The sequence below is a fragment of the Halichoerus grypus genome, chromosome 14 (assembly GCF_964656455.1).
Source record: "Halichoerus grypus chromosome 14, mHalGry1.hap1.1, whole genome shotgun sequence".
Lineage (NCBI taxonomy): Eukaryota > Metazoa > Chordata > Mammalia > Carnivora > Phocidae > Halichoerus > Halichoerus grypus.
Genome location: NC_135725.1, coordinates 58,122,303 through 58,136,331, shown reverse-complemented (window position 1 = coordinate 58,136,331; position 14,029 = coordinate 58,122,303). Strand labels below are relative to the sequence as shown.

General features: G+C 47.0%; 2 protein-coding genes and 1 long non-coding RNA gene across 3 annotated transcripts in view; 2 read left to right on the top strand and 1 right to left on the bottom strand.

The window, feature by feature from the left end:
* Positions 1–14,029, top strand: part of SPATA31F3 (SPATA31 subfamily F member 3) — a 172,870-nt gene that overhangs the window by 132,830 nt on the left and 26,011 nt on the right. The window lies entirely within an intron of this gene.
* Positions 1–14,029, bottom strand: part of LOC144380027 (uncharacterized) — a 65,928-nt gene that overhangs the window by 40,458 nt on the left and 11,441 nt on the right. The window lies entirely within an intron of this gene.
* On the top strand, positions 2,008–9,018 carry LOC118528744 (protein SPATA31F1-like). Its single transcript, XM_036081341.2, has 4 exons — positions 2,008–2,170; positions 2,811–2,850; positions 3,374–3,434; positions 4,868–9,018. Exons 1-4 carry the CDS (start codon positions 2,027–2,029, stop codon positions 8,637–8,639), a joined length of 4,017 nt encoding a protein of 1,338 aa, XP_035937234.2. The 5' UTR covers positions 2,008–2,026; the 3' UTR covers positions 8,640–9,018.

Sequence of the window (14,029 nt, the reverse complement as noted above, 5' to 3'; positions counted from 1 at the left end):
TTTAATGATATATACAAGATATATGTGTATTATTAAATGAAATAAAAGGAAAAACTGTCATACTATACTTCCATTTGTGAAGAAAAACGTAATTCATTTGTTTTTGGCTATGCTGGACTAGTTTGGGAAGATACACAGAAATCTGATAGGAATAACTGGCTCAAGAGAGGAAAAATGGGAAATGACAGACAAGGGTGAGCAGAGATACTTACTACATACCTTATTCTGCCCATTGAATGTTGTACTATGTATATGTATGCCTACTTTTTAAAACACAGTTTCAGTAATTAAAATCAATTAAATGCACTGGCCCTCCATGAAGAGACCTTATCCCTGCTACTCCAATCTTCTGTCACAAGTCCTCTCCAATCCACCCATCTCCACCTCTGCTAGATAGACTGCATTTCTTACTGCCAAATACACTCCATGGCCCATTGCTCTGTGTTCTGCATTTGTTCGTAAGTTTCTCTCCCACCTGGAATATGCTCCTTCCCCACAGCCTGCACTTTAAGACCCAACTCCTATGTCACTCTACCCAGGAGTCCTCTCTGACCACCTCTCTGACAAACCTCACTATGGTTTCTCTCCTCTGAAATGGGATATTTATAACCTAGACTTTGCAAATGAGTATGTAATTTTATTTGTTCTAGATTACTAGCTCCTGCTTTGTGTGAATTAGTCTTATCTTGGTAACCAGATAGTTAAGTGTCTTGGGAGCAGGAAGGCAACACAACTCAAACGTCTTTGTACCCATGACACTGCCCAGTTTAGGGATGAGCACAGACTGAGGGCTCACCATGCCAGCTGGGTGGAGGACTGGATGCTGGAGAAGTGACCAAAATAGACTCTTCAGAGATTTTGAGCACAGGGATTTTTTTGGCTGTGAGACTGCTGTCACCAGGGTAAGACTCTCAGGAAATTCAGAAGATGGAGAAATATGACAGAAACCACAGAGGTCAATCAGGTAACATAAATGTATAAATAAATGGGCAGAGAATAGAAATGATGGGCCCCAGAAATAAATTAGAAAACAATTGGCTTGCTTAAAGGTTTCAAAAATCCAAGTTAAAAAAAAAAACAAAAAACCAAAGACCCTCCTTCAGGCAAACAGCTTATATCCAGAGTAGCTGAGTAGATCTAACCATGATCACCAACTAGTTCATGACCTTAAGTCAGAAGTGGCCACTAACCCCTCTCTGGAGGTAGTCATATCCATGAGCAGACAGAATTCTATAACATGGTAAAAACAGCTCTAGAAAACCAACTTTTAAAGAGGTCAATAAATGAATCTCCTTACTCTATCTCCATGGAAGGCAGTGTTTATATCTCTTCCCACTTATCTGTAAGCTTGAGACCACACACACCAGGAGGCATTCCTTCCTGGTTCCCACAATGTCATTTAAAGGTGTCACCTTGCCCTTTTCCTCCTATATAAGCCATTGTCCCCTTTATATACTTTTGATTCCCCATCACCCAATGCCTGTAATATCAAAGCTCTCCATTCTCAAGCCATAACCAGACTCTGCTCTCCCTAACCTCATGTGTGCTTCACAGATATATTTCTAGTACAGGTGAGGGAGTTAATGGGGATTCCTCTGTCCCAGCCACTCTTCCTCAAAAGGTGCCCTATGTCCCTAAACATTGTTTTCTGGGGACGGGTGACCAGATGTAAAGGAGAGAGCCAAGACATTAGGCTGGTGTAGAGTGTGCAGAGTACAAAGTGGAGGCATAGACACTGCCTATGAATAGACACCTTTAGTCCCAGGCTCTGTAACCCTTAGAGACAATTGGACACCTTCTTCTACAGACTAAATCACCATATAAGCTTCCCTAAAACAGATAAAAGTCTTTGACACTACGCCTGCCTTGCGAAACAGAAGGGCTTTGTGATGCAGTCTGGTGGCCTGGTTCCATCATCTATGAGGTGGAGATGACAAGGCATAGCATTGGGAGTCATTAGGCACCAGGACCCTGAATGCCTAGATATAGGAATGGTTGCTCTCCTCGTGCTAATGTGGTTTAGACCATGTTGAGCCATATTGTTGTTCTGTGGGATTTCAAGTATCCCGTATATACCTATGGCTTCATCTTCATTATTCTTCTAATTATCTGGCAAGTAACAAGGAGTTACTGTGGATTAAGGTTGGAATCCAAAAGGATCTGCTGCCAGGTAGGGAAACATGAGACCATGATTGAACTAATTAAGCCTCAGATAAGAAGCTTTTAAGATCTCAGAGTCTCTTCTTTTACCACCACTCCCCAATTTTTATACCATGCATTCAGTAACTTTTATATGGTACTTCTCAGAGACTAGTAATAATTCCTTTCCAGGCCACCCTACAGTGTATTCTAGTTGAAAAATAAAGAACCTCTCAATCTGGTTTGGGTTGGGACCTAGATGAAATGGAATCTACATCCTGGATCTCAGAATACCTCCCAGTAAGCGGGATTTTTCTGGTTGGTGGTTTCTATAGGCATTTGTTAACAGAAATCCTTTGGCTATTACACCTACACACCCTTTAATCTATTCCACTCTTTCTCTTGCTTCATCATAAACCTCATGCATAACTTCTCCTGGGAAATAAATGAGAGGTATCGAGTATGGAAGAGCCTTGAAATAAATAAAAAACAAGCAGAGAAGGGAAATGTTGAGGTGAAAAGAAATGGGTATGGAAAGGAAAGTTAGGAAAGTAAATAAAACATAGACAGATACATAGAAAGGGATTGGGAAATGTGTATTAGCTTTGTCATGTTTTAAACATGAATAGAAATGGTGTCCCAGCTTCATACTCTAACATTTTGTCTTTAAGCGTCACAGAAAAGTCAGGATAAGAGACGCAGCAACAGGAGGTAAGGTCTGTCTCTGTTCTGACTCCCCTCACTATGGACAAGATTCCCCTGACTCCTACTCCTACTCCAACAAGTAGCCTGGTACTCTAACCACTGAAGGCTCCAATTACCCCAGTTGACAGATTCTCCCAGAAGACTTTTTTGGGTGGGAAATCAGGGCCTAGGAATGTTCCAGAATTCTCTACCTTACCCCTGACCCTGGGAATAGAGAATAAGGAAGCAGGACAGAAGCCTTTAGCTGTGTCATTTACTAGCTTTACGACCCTGTGGAAGTCGCTTCATCTCTCAGTCTGTGATCCCTGAAATGGGCATCTCATGATCCTGCCTCACTCACGGTGTAGTTGTGATGATCAAATGAAATTAGGTCCGGGACAGCATGTTGCAAGGGGTTAAGTTGTACACAGACGTGCCTTAGAGCATTGACTGTTGGGGTTTTCAGCCTCTTCTTACTCAAAGACCTTCAGCTTGCTATAGGATGTCCCTGCATCCTCTCATTCCTTGTAACACTGTCCTGGTTTTTCAGCTAGGAGACATTCCCGAGAAGAAGCTGAGAAGCCGTGGGAGCTGCTCTCTGTTATGAAAAGGTGATCACTTGCTCTTTGCAGTCTCCAAACCCCCAGCCTGGCCTGTGATGATTTCTCTGCTTGGCCTGGGGCAGGGAGGAGAAGAGGGATAATGTGTGGGAGGGAGTCAGACACTGGATGCTGAAGACTGATTGAGAGGGTTGTCAGGGCAGAGGGGGATCAGGTGTCTTAAGAAGGAGGAGTCTTCCAGTTCTGTTCTGGGCTAGGTTCACAGTGGTCCTGAAATTCAGGATTTTGCTACTATGTAATTCACTGACGACTCTACATGAGTTTGTACTCAGCCACAGACAAATTATCCAGTCAAGAGAATAGAGAAATGCATGCATAAATAAATCACCATGTCATATTCCCTTTATAGTTACAACTATTCAAGGGCAGACCCGTGGAACCTGCTAATATTACCTCCATGGTTTTATCTTAAGGGAGGCCAATTCCTGGGACAGCCCTCAGAAAGGATCGTGTCATCTTATCCTCTTCTTAAAATCTCTAAAGAATGGGATTGGCCTTTAAGAGATGCTATGTACAGGAGCTAGGACACTCCATAGTCCCCAGAATGCAGAGTTCCCACAAAGACCTCATTTTCCACAGCTTAGGAATACTGAATGCCAGGCTGTGGCCTTCTTTATTTAGTTATTTATTTATTTAGTTAGTTAGTTATAAAGATTTTATTTATTTATTTAATTGACAGAGAGAGAGACATCGAGAGAGGGGAACACAAGCAGGGGGAGTGGGAGAGGGAGAAGCAGGCTTCCCGCCGAGCAGGGAGCCCAATGCGGGGCTTGATCCCAGGACCCTGGGACCATGACCCCAGCCGAAGGCAGTCGCCCAACCAACTGAGTCACCCAGGCGCCCCTGGGTTGTGGCCTTCTTAATCCCAGATGAGACTGACTCCAGATTCTTCCTGGGAATGTTCCTGGTGATGCCCATTCAGCTAACCATTGGCTCCCTGCCTCTGCCTGGTTTCCTTCTCCTGGTTCAGCTTCTCAGCATAGATCAACAGACAGTACACCCCACCTCTTAGTCTCTCATGGCCCTGCATTCCCACGGGTTGTCTGAGACCTTGCCCAACAAGCTCCAGACCCTCAGCCCAGCCCAGCCCAGCCCAACATAATTTGCCAATGGCCTTTTCCTAGGAGGCAAAGGAGATGGGTAAACACTATGAGGGTACAGGCCCCAAGGCTTCCAGGACTAGGGGAGGGTGGACGAAATCTCCAGGCCACACATATTCAAAGAGGCAGGTGTTGGGGTGCCTGGGTGGCTCAGTTGGTTAAGCATCCCACTCTTTATCTCAGCTCAGGTCTTGATCTCAGGGTTGTGAGTTCAAGCCCCACACTGGGCTCCATGCTAGGTGTGAGAGCCTACTTAAAAAAGCAAAACAGAAGAAAGAAGCAGATGTCATTCCATCAGTAACTGTTGCCATCCTCCCTTCCCAGCCAGGACTGGCTTCCTCAGGAGGGAAGTGTGAGGCGGCTCCTGTGTGCGGATACCTGCTGCGAAATCTGCAATGCCGTGGCTCTGGAGATTCAGCAGTGGCTGGTGGGTGAGAACACCCTGATCTCTCCCCCTTCTTCAGGGCCATTGCAGGGCTCCTCTTGCCTAGAGATTTTGTCCATGTCTACTGTGTCTTTCAACCAGAGTCTGCAGCAACATTCCCTACACTCCAAATCACTTGCACTTGGATCTGCAACCCCCCCAGTGTTGCAATTAGTGGATCAGAAATCCTTAACACAGTCAGCTGTCCAGTCAGCTGGTACAGTCAGGATCCATGATTGCTGGGCTGAACACCTCCAGCTGGGGCAGGGATTTCAAATGCCAGAGGTACCCAGGGGCCCAGAGACTTTGTGTTGTTCAAGACTTGAGGAGCCTAGGGTTCCAGTGAACCAGCAGGAGATGATGCAGAGCAGCCCAACCCTTGTCTGTAGAAACCAAGGACAACAGCCCTTGAATTCCCAGGTCTCTGTGCAGACCCCGAACGGAGAAATCACTACCCTGACACACCCTATGGCCTTGCATATGGTTACTGTCCTCCCTGCCCACCTGCCATTCCTCAGTCCTGAAGTCCTAAGGCTTCTTGAGGTACATGTGAAAAAATGGATGCATTTCCAGAGGTGGGGGCTACCCAGACGTGTGGAGGAGTCCCTGAGGCAGCTTATGCCAAATCCGCCGTTGTTTTACCAACCTGTAAATAACCAACCAGTTTCTTTCATCCAGAAGAATACTTCTCAGTTCTCTATTGAAAAATTCGGGACCTATTCCTGCCAGACCTGGGGTTCATGTATGGCCAGCCAGCCTACCCAGGCCTTCTGGGTTTCTGAATGGTCCATTATGGATCCAGAACAAAGACACCACCACCAGCAAATCCCAAACCATATGGCTCTGGCCTTGACCTCTCCAGCCCTTAAAGACTCAAGTGGCCTCTATGCACTTCCTGGGTACCAGGATCATGACTCAGTGGGCCATCTGCAGCAGAAATACAGCCAGCTATTCTGTGGACTCCCTTCTCTGCACAGTGAGTCCCTGGTTAACACCTTCCTGGGCTCTCAAAGTTTCTCCACGAATGGGAGCATGTCCAAGCATCCCTTGAAGGATCCTTTTCTCTTCAAGGAACTCTCCATTCTCCCTCTGCTACCTAAAACTCCACCCCAGTCTGCCACACCCTCTTCCCCATCTTCCCCAAATTGGGTCATTCCATCTGACTACCAACAACCTCAAATCAGTGTCCCATTTCTGACTCTGGCCGAGTGTGATGCCCTGGAGTGGCACCTGCTGCAGAGGCAGCTCCAGCTTCAGTGGGGCTTGCCAGCTGTTTTCCAGAGACCTCAGCGCACCCAGAACCCCATGCAGTATAGACCCTGTGGCAAAGCCCAGTCTCCTGAGACAGTGAAAACTTCCTGGCCAGTGAAACCCATCACAGTCCTCACTAGGGAACTAGTCTTCTTCCCGGAGCATGCCCGGAGGCTGCTAGAATTCCACCTCCAGCGGCAGTTGATTCACCATCGCTGGGGCCTGCCCCAAAAGATCCAGGAGTCCATCCAATTGCTCTTGTCCCCCACTGATCAGTCAACTCTGTCCTGGAGCAGCACAGCCCTAGCCAACGTCCATGCTCCCCAATCTACAGCCCTAAAGGCCACTGGGGCCGGTGACCCATTCTCACCCATCACAGACCCAGTGTCAGTCCCCATGCCACACTTGTTTGACCAGGCCAAGGCAATATTGCAGAGCCACATCAACTCCAAATGTGGGCAGATTCACCAGGGCAAGGTCCCTGCTCGTGTATATAGCTCTTGGCAGTGCATAATTCCTGGGGGCCTGCAAGTGGCTCCCTTCACCTGCATCCCAGAAAGCAAGCCCTTGGAGCTACAGGTAGCAACTGACCCTGCCCTAAAACAAAAAGCTGTGCCCTGGATACCAATGGCCCTTGATCAACAGCAACAAGCCTCACCAGAGGCTATCACTGAACACCCTAAGCTGTCCCAAGCCCTGTCCGAGGGAGCCATTGAGAAACTGGAGACAACTTTGCGGCACAAGTACCTGGCCTTCTTGTCAGGGCTGCCTGCTCTTTATTATGTGGCTCTCTCTAGGGCCATGGCACCGGCAATCTCTACCCAAGCTGTAATCGCAGGAATGGTGCCTGGACCTGGTGAATTCCCAAGTGAACCTCTGACTCAGATGATCTCATCTGAAGAGCGGTGTCTGAGTCCTGGGCCATGCTTTCAAGATGCCAACGAGACTTGTGCAGACATTGAAGATGAGCTCCAGGTGGAAGAGCAGGTGGAAGAAATGATCAAGGCGGTGCCTCTAGAAAGCCAGGCAGAGGCCTCTGGGCCCTACGCACTCAAGAAACCCATTTTAGCCAAACTAAATTTCCATCTAAGAAAGAAGATCCTGGAGATACAACTGGGAATTCCCATAAAGGCAAGGTTGTCCAGAGAACAAACTGTAGCAGCCCCAGACAACACATCCACACAGGAGTCTCTAGGGAGTCTAAACTACCAAGGAAAAACATTGCTCCAGGATCTCCCCATCCCACCAGACACTCCTCGCGTCCCAGATCCAGAATGGCTCCACCTTAAAGAACAGCTGGCCCTTGAGTTAAAGGCAGTGCAGCAGAACCAGAAGCAACCTGGTTCAAGAGCAATACCTCATGGTTCTGCCCACTGGGCCTCTAAGATCTCACAACCCAGTGGGGACATGACAGAGGCCCAGGTGCTTTGTGTTCAGTTGGAGGCCAATGTGAACAGCCCCAGCCTGGAGGAGCCCTGGAGCCCTGAGCCCCAAAGCCCTGGCCACAGCAAGGACTCAGCCCAAGTCCCCATGCTAGCAGAAAAGAGAGAGGACCCAGGGAAACCCAAATTGGCAGGGGACCACGGAGAAGGGGATGCAGGGTTTGCACACTCCTCTACAAGAGACATAAGCCTCCCTGATGAAGCCCAGAGGCCAAAAGGGATGCTTCTGAACAGGACTCCTCATAGCCCCTGGCGACGGAGCCGTAGCTTTCATCTTGATGCTCCCTGTGAACACAGTACCCGGCATCACCCTCAGATTAACCTTCCAGAGCCACCTCCAGGAATCCCTGGGGTGAAGGTATCTGAGAAGAATGACCTGCACAGCAGTCAAACCAAGCTTAATGTCATCCTCAAACCAGCAAGGATTCCTAAGAATGCCCAACCTGTGGTGCCCCAGGCATCACAGGGCCAGCTTTTCCTGGGCCAACTCATTCACAGTAAGCCTTTGCAGGGCCAAACTTTGAAAGGTCAGGTTTTGCAGGGACAGGTGATGCCAGTTCATACCCACAAGAGGCCCAGCCTTCCTGAATCGGGCTTGAGAAGTAAGATGAAATCCTTTCTGCACTATTTTAACTCCAAGGCAAAAGGCAAAGTGCACGAGGAATCCATGTTCTCTACAGCTGGGAAAGTGGCCAACACCAGAAAAGAAAATGTAGAAAAGGCCCTGGCTCCAGCTAAAAGTCCCATGGGGCGAACCAAGACAGAGAGGATTAGAGGGGACTCCAAGGCCCAATCTTCCCCCACTGAGAAGCAGGTGGGCCTGGCCTTCTTGGATGGTCCCCATTCCCCAGACAGTAAGCTCCGGCACCGCTCCCGCTCTCACCAACTCCATTCTGCCTCAGTCCTGGGCCACCCCCGCCACTGCCCTCGGCACTGTCCTCGAGTGGCTTGTGCCACCCAACCAGGGAACGTACCCTAGATCTCACCTCTCACCTCAGAGGGAAACGTTGGTCTGCTCAAGAAGACCCAACACAATCAAAAGACTTGGTAGGCTCCCCCAACATCTGTGTCCCTTGAAGAGGACTGCTGCTGTCATTTTCATTAATGTGCAGGTGGGGCAGAGTGCCACCCAAAATACACTCTATGTCTCTAAGCAAAGCACTGTCTGTCTCCTCCTTCTCTCCACTGTGGTGTGTTAAGGGAAGGTATGAGGGGAGGCTAAAATGTCCTTCCCATCTAGAGAAGGAGCTTTAACCCACACTTAAGCTGGGTCAGCATTCCACACAACTCCTCCCAGCCCACCCTGGACTGTGGATAAAGGGGCTTGAGCAGAGAAGGAAGGTAAGGTAAATAAGGGTCAGGCTTGAATTCTATCATGGCTTCCTATTGGTGTCCTTAGGCCCAGAGGAGCAATGTGGACATGAGGATAGTAGTGACGAGAAGGAGTGGCCAGGAATCCCACAGACAGAATTCACTGATGACTTCCGTAAAGGCCCATAGTCTGCAGGGGAGGTTTCAGAGGAGTGCCACAGCACTCCCACCTTGAGGAGGTACTTTGTGTTTATTCAAAAGCTTGTAGCTAATATGACAGGATGTCAAAAGCAAATGATAGAATCTCCCCTGCTCTGCTCCCTGTTGGTTATTGGCAAGATCTTTCTGGAGAACTCATCTGGGAAGCTGCTGTAACTCTCTTGCCTATATCCCGCCTCCACTGCTGGCCAGCTGCATGGAATGAGTGACTCTTGGAATGAAGATCACAGTAGGCCATGAAGAGGGGCTTGTCCTCCCCTCCCAAGGGCAGGCGGGGAGAGAATCAGGGAAGGGGAGCATGTAGATGGAGGTCTGAGTACCTGGGACAGAGGCTGACTGTTCCTGACCAGGGTATGATAAGGGAGCAAAGCCAATTTACTTTGCACTCAAAAGACCCTGGAGCCAGGAAGCCAACCCAAGGTTCAAGTGCTTTTGGGGGAAGTAGGTGAGTAAATCTGAGTTTCAATCAATTTGCCCTTAGTGTTATTAAGAGTGGTTGGCTAAGTGTTGAATCTGTTGGGAAAGAACCCACAAACACAAGTGGTTTTCTAAACACATCCAGTCTTGTCAAGTACTGCCAGCAGCTTGTACCCAGCCCCACTGCTATGTCTTATTACTATACCACCTACAACTGCGATCCTTCTCTACTTTCCTCCTTTCTACCAGTCTTGCCTTCCTGAATATACATACACATATATAAGTGTATATATGTTCATTTTTATATGTTCATGCATATTATATGGTATTGAACTCAGCTGTATCCTCTCCCAGGATCTGCCTGGTATCTTCCCCTCAGAGGATGACTCTTGTCCTCTCCCCAGCCAAAGATAGCACCAATTAGTCTGCCTACTCCAGCCCTCGGTGCCTGTCATCATTCCCCATTTCTTATGTCCCCCTACATTTCAGAAAGCACCAGAACCACTCATTTTGACTGTCAAAACAAACAAATAAAACAAAACCAAAAACTTTGAGCCTTTTATAGTGTTCTGTTCCACTAAACAGTCATGGAAAATGGACAGGGATCCAGAATTTAATGCCACCCATGAGGCTCTAAAGCAGATAAACTGCTCAGCACTGAACAGGGACTGTGGCCCCTTCTATCTTTCTGGAATGTCCAATAATTGGCTATTTCATAGTAATATCTGTTTATCATTAATGGAAAGATGATGTGAAATTCTCTGAAACCCCTGGAATGGAATGGAGAAACCCAAGAGGAAGACTGAGAGGCAAGCTGAGATCTGACCATATCTTGTCTACATACTCCCTCACACATAGACTAAATGAAGTTCCTTCTACAGACTTATTTTATGAGGCCTCTCCAATAACTTGCCATACTAAGGCAGTATTAGAGCTCTTTCCCACTTCCTGTTCAATCAACCTCACTCCCACCCCCAGCACCACCACCAGCCTATGTAACCCTGGCCACAAAGTGAATCTCTTAACGGTGGCCATCAGACTCATATTCCTTGACCTCCCAAGGAGGTGTGATTGGACCTGTCCTACCTTCTCCCATTAACTGGGTTGGGGCAGGTATGGTGTCCTTGGAAGGAAGACTGAAATCCTGGCCCTTAAGGAGGCTACAGCTGCACAGCATAGCTGAAGGTTGTGCTTATTCCACTCGATATAAGGTTAAGTATGAATAAAAGATTTGGGTCACCTTCAGAAGGAAACTTCTGACTGAAATGACCAGAGAATGATTTCAGAGAAAGATGATAAGCATGAATAAAGGGCAACAAAACTACAACACAAGGAAAACATTACAAAATCCTTGAGCATGTGTTTTTACAATTTTCAAGCCAAATGTGTGACCCTTGGAGAGGATGCAGATTTTAAGGCCAAAGTCACAAGAATGGAATGTGAAAAAAATCAGAGTTAAAATCCTAACTCTAACATTTGGCAAGTTACTTAACATTTCTGAGCCCCAATTTCTTTATCTGGAAAGGGGGACAACTGTACGTCCATACCCCAAACCTCAATTACTGTTGACATACTGGTGATTCCCAAAGTCGCTTTGTTGCTCTGGTCTTTCCTCTGAGCTCCAACTGTACAGCCAACAGACAGGAAGAAGCTCCGTCTTGCTCCAAAGACAATGCACATTAATTCAAAGTTTCCAAATATCCTCTATCCCACCAAACTGCTTTCTAATGTCACGGAATGGTATCACTATACATCCACTTTTTTTTTAGACCATACATCAAGTCAGTCACTGGGTTCTAATTTTTTTAAGACTTTATTCATAGTCAGTATTTATAGACAAAACAGTCTAAACAGTATTGTTCATGTTTTCATGAGGCCACAAGAATTTGCTAAAGGCAAAGCTGGTTGTTTTGGCCATACATTTCCATATTTCACAGGAAGATGATACAATTTCGATCTGAAATAAACCACAAGTCTAAGTAAGAATTTATTAGAAAAAAAAAGATTTTATTTATTTTTCAGAGAGAGAGTACAAGCAGGGGGAGCAGCAGGCAGAGCAGGCAGAGGGAGAAGCAGGCTCCCCACCGAGCAAGGAGCCCAACTCGGGACTCATCCCAGGACCCTGGGATCATGACCCAAGCCGAAGGCAGATGCTTAACTGGCTGAGCCACCCAGGTGTCTCTCTCTGGGTTCTAATTTTGATATCTCTCAGGTTTCCCCTTCCCTCTCTTTTTAATGCCTCTGCTTATAGTTCAGTTTCACGTCCTTTCTTTCCTAAAAAATTACAATAGTATCTCATATCCCCAGGGCTTAGGATAGGGGCTGTGCATGGTAATACCTTAATAGACTTGAATCCAAAGTCTGGCCTGAGGAAGCAGATAAATTATTACATCAATGTGATGAGTGCTATGGTCTATGGGATCCTGCCACAGGAGGAAATACTCAGCTGATGAGGAGGACCCTAGGGTCACATAAAAGGGTCACAATAAAAATGACCTTGACAGGCATCTTGCATTTGACAATTAAAATATTTGTGTACTTAGGGGCACCTGGGTGGCTCAGATGGTTAAGCGTCTGCCTTCGGCTCAGGTCACGATCCCGGGGTCCTGGGATCGAGCCCGCATCGGGCTCCCTGCTCCGCGGGAAGCCTGCTTCTCCCTCTCCCACTCCCCCTGCTTGTGTTCCCTCTCTCGCTGTGTCTCTCTCTGTCAAATAAATAAATAAAATCTTAAAAAATAAAATAAATAAAATAAAATAAAATATTTGTGTACTTAATATGTGCCAGGAACTATGCCAGACAAAGCAATCACCAAGACACAGGCCTTGCCTCCATGGAGATCATTACTCTATGGGGTAGTCTCATGCCTCCAAATTGTCTAATCAACACATACAGGGGCACCTGGTGGCTCAGTTGGTTAAGCGTCTGCCTTCAGCTCAGGTCATGATCCCAGGGTCCTGGGATGGAGCCTGGAGTTGGGCTCCCTGCTCAGCGGGGAGTCTGCTTCTCCCTCTCCCTCTGCCTCTCCCACCCCCCACTCATGCTCTCTCACTCTCTCAAATAAATCTTTAAAAAAAAAACATATACACATGGATGTCCAATATTCATCTCAAAAGTGAAATTCTGATTCCCTGCTCCCTTACCACCACCCAGTCACACATACTAGACCTATTCTAATTGCAGTATTTCCCACATCAGTTAATGGCACCTTCTCTTGTCCATTGTTCAGGCCGAAACCACTGGTGTCATTTTGATGTTTTATCTCTAACAGTCCATATCCAATCCATGAGAAAATCTCTGCCTTCAAAATGAATGCATGGGGCCCCTGGGTGGCTCAGTCATTTGAGCGTCCAACTCTTAATTTCAGCTCAGGTCATAATCTCAGGGTCATGCAATGGAGCCCCACATGGGCTCTGTGCTCAGCACAGAGTCTGCTTATCTGCTTGTCCCTCTCCCTCCCTCTCTGCCCCCACCACCACCCCCACTCTCACACACACTCTCTAAAATAAATAAAATCTTTGGGCGCCGGTGTGGCTCAGTCAGTTAAGCGTCTGCCTTCGGCTCAGGTCATGATCCCAGGGTCCTGAGATTGAGCCCTGCATCGGGCTCCCTGCTCGGCGGGAAGCCTGCTTCTCCCTCTCCCTCTGCCTGCTGCTCCCCCTGCTCGCTCTCTCTCTCTCTGTGTCAAATAAATAAAATCTTTTAAAAAATAAAATCTTAAATTAAAAAAAAAAGAATCCAGAACATAACCACTTTGCACTCCCTTTGCTTCTACAGTTGTTGGAATAGTATCATAACTAACCTCTCTGATTCTTCCTGAGACCATACCTCCAAAATCTATTCTCAACACAGAAACCTGGGGCGCCTGGGTGGCTTAGTCGGTTAAGCGGCTGCCTTCAGCTCAGGTCATGATCCTAGGGTCCAGGGATCGAGCCCTGCATCGGGCTCCCTGCTCAGTGGGAAGCCTGCTTCTCCTTCACCCTCTGCAGTTCCCCCTGCTTGTGCTCTCTCTCTCTCTCTGTAAAATAAATAAAATATTAATAAAAATTTAAAAATTAAAAAAATAAACACAGAAACCTGATGGTCCTCAGAGAGAGATGATTGATTGATTGATTGACTGACTGATTGACTGACTGATGTATGTAAAACCATGAGACTAGATAAGATCACCAAGGGAATGAGTGAAATGAAGGAAAAACCCAAAGGACTGGGCTCTGGGATATTCTAACAGTAAGAAATTGGAGGGAAAAGGGGATCCAGTAAGAGAGGAGACTAAGAAGCAGTACCCAGGGAGGAAGGAAAAGCAGAAGAGTGTGGTATACCATAAGCCAAGAGGAGAAAAATATTGCAAGGAGATAGTGAGCAACTGTGTCAAAAGTTGTGATTGGGCCAAAGAAAATGAGGACTTAGAATTGACCATTAGA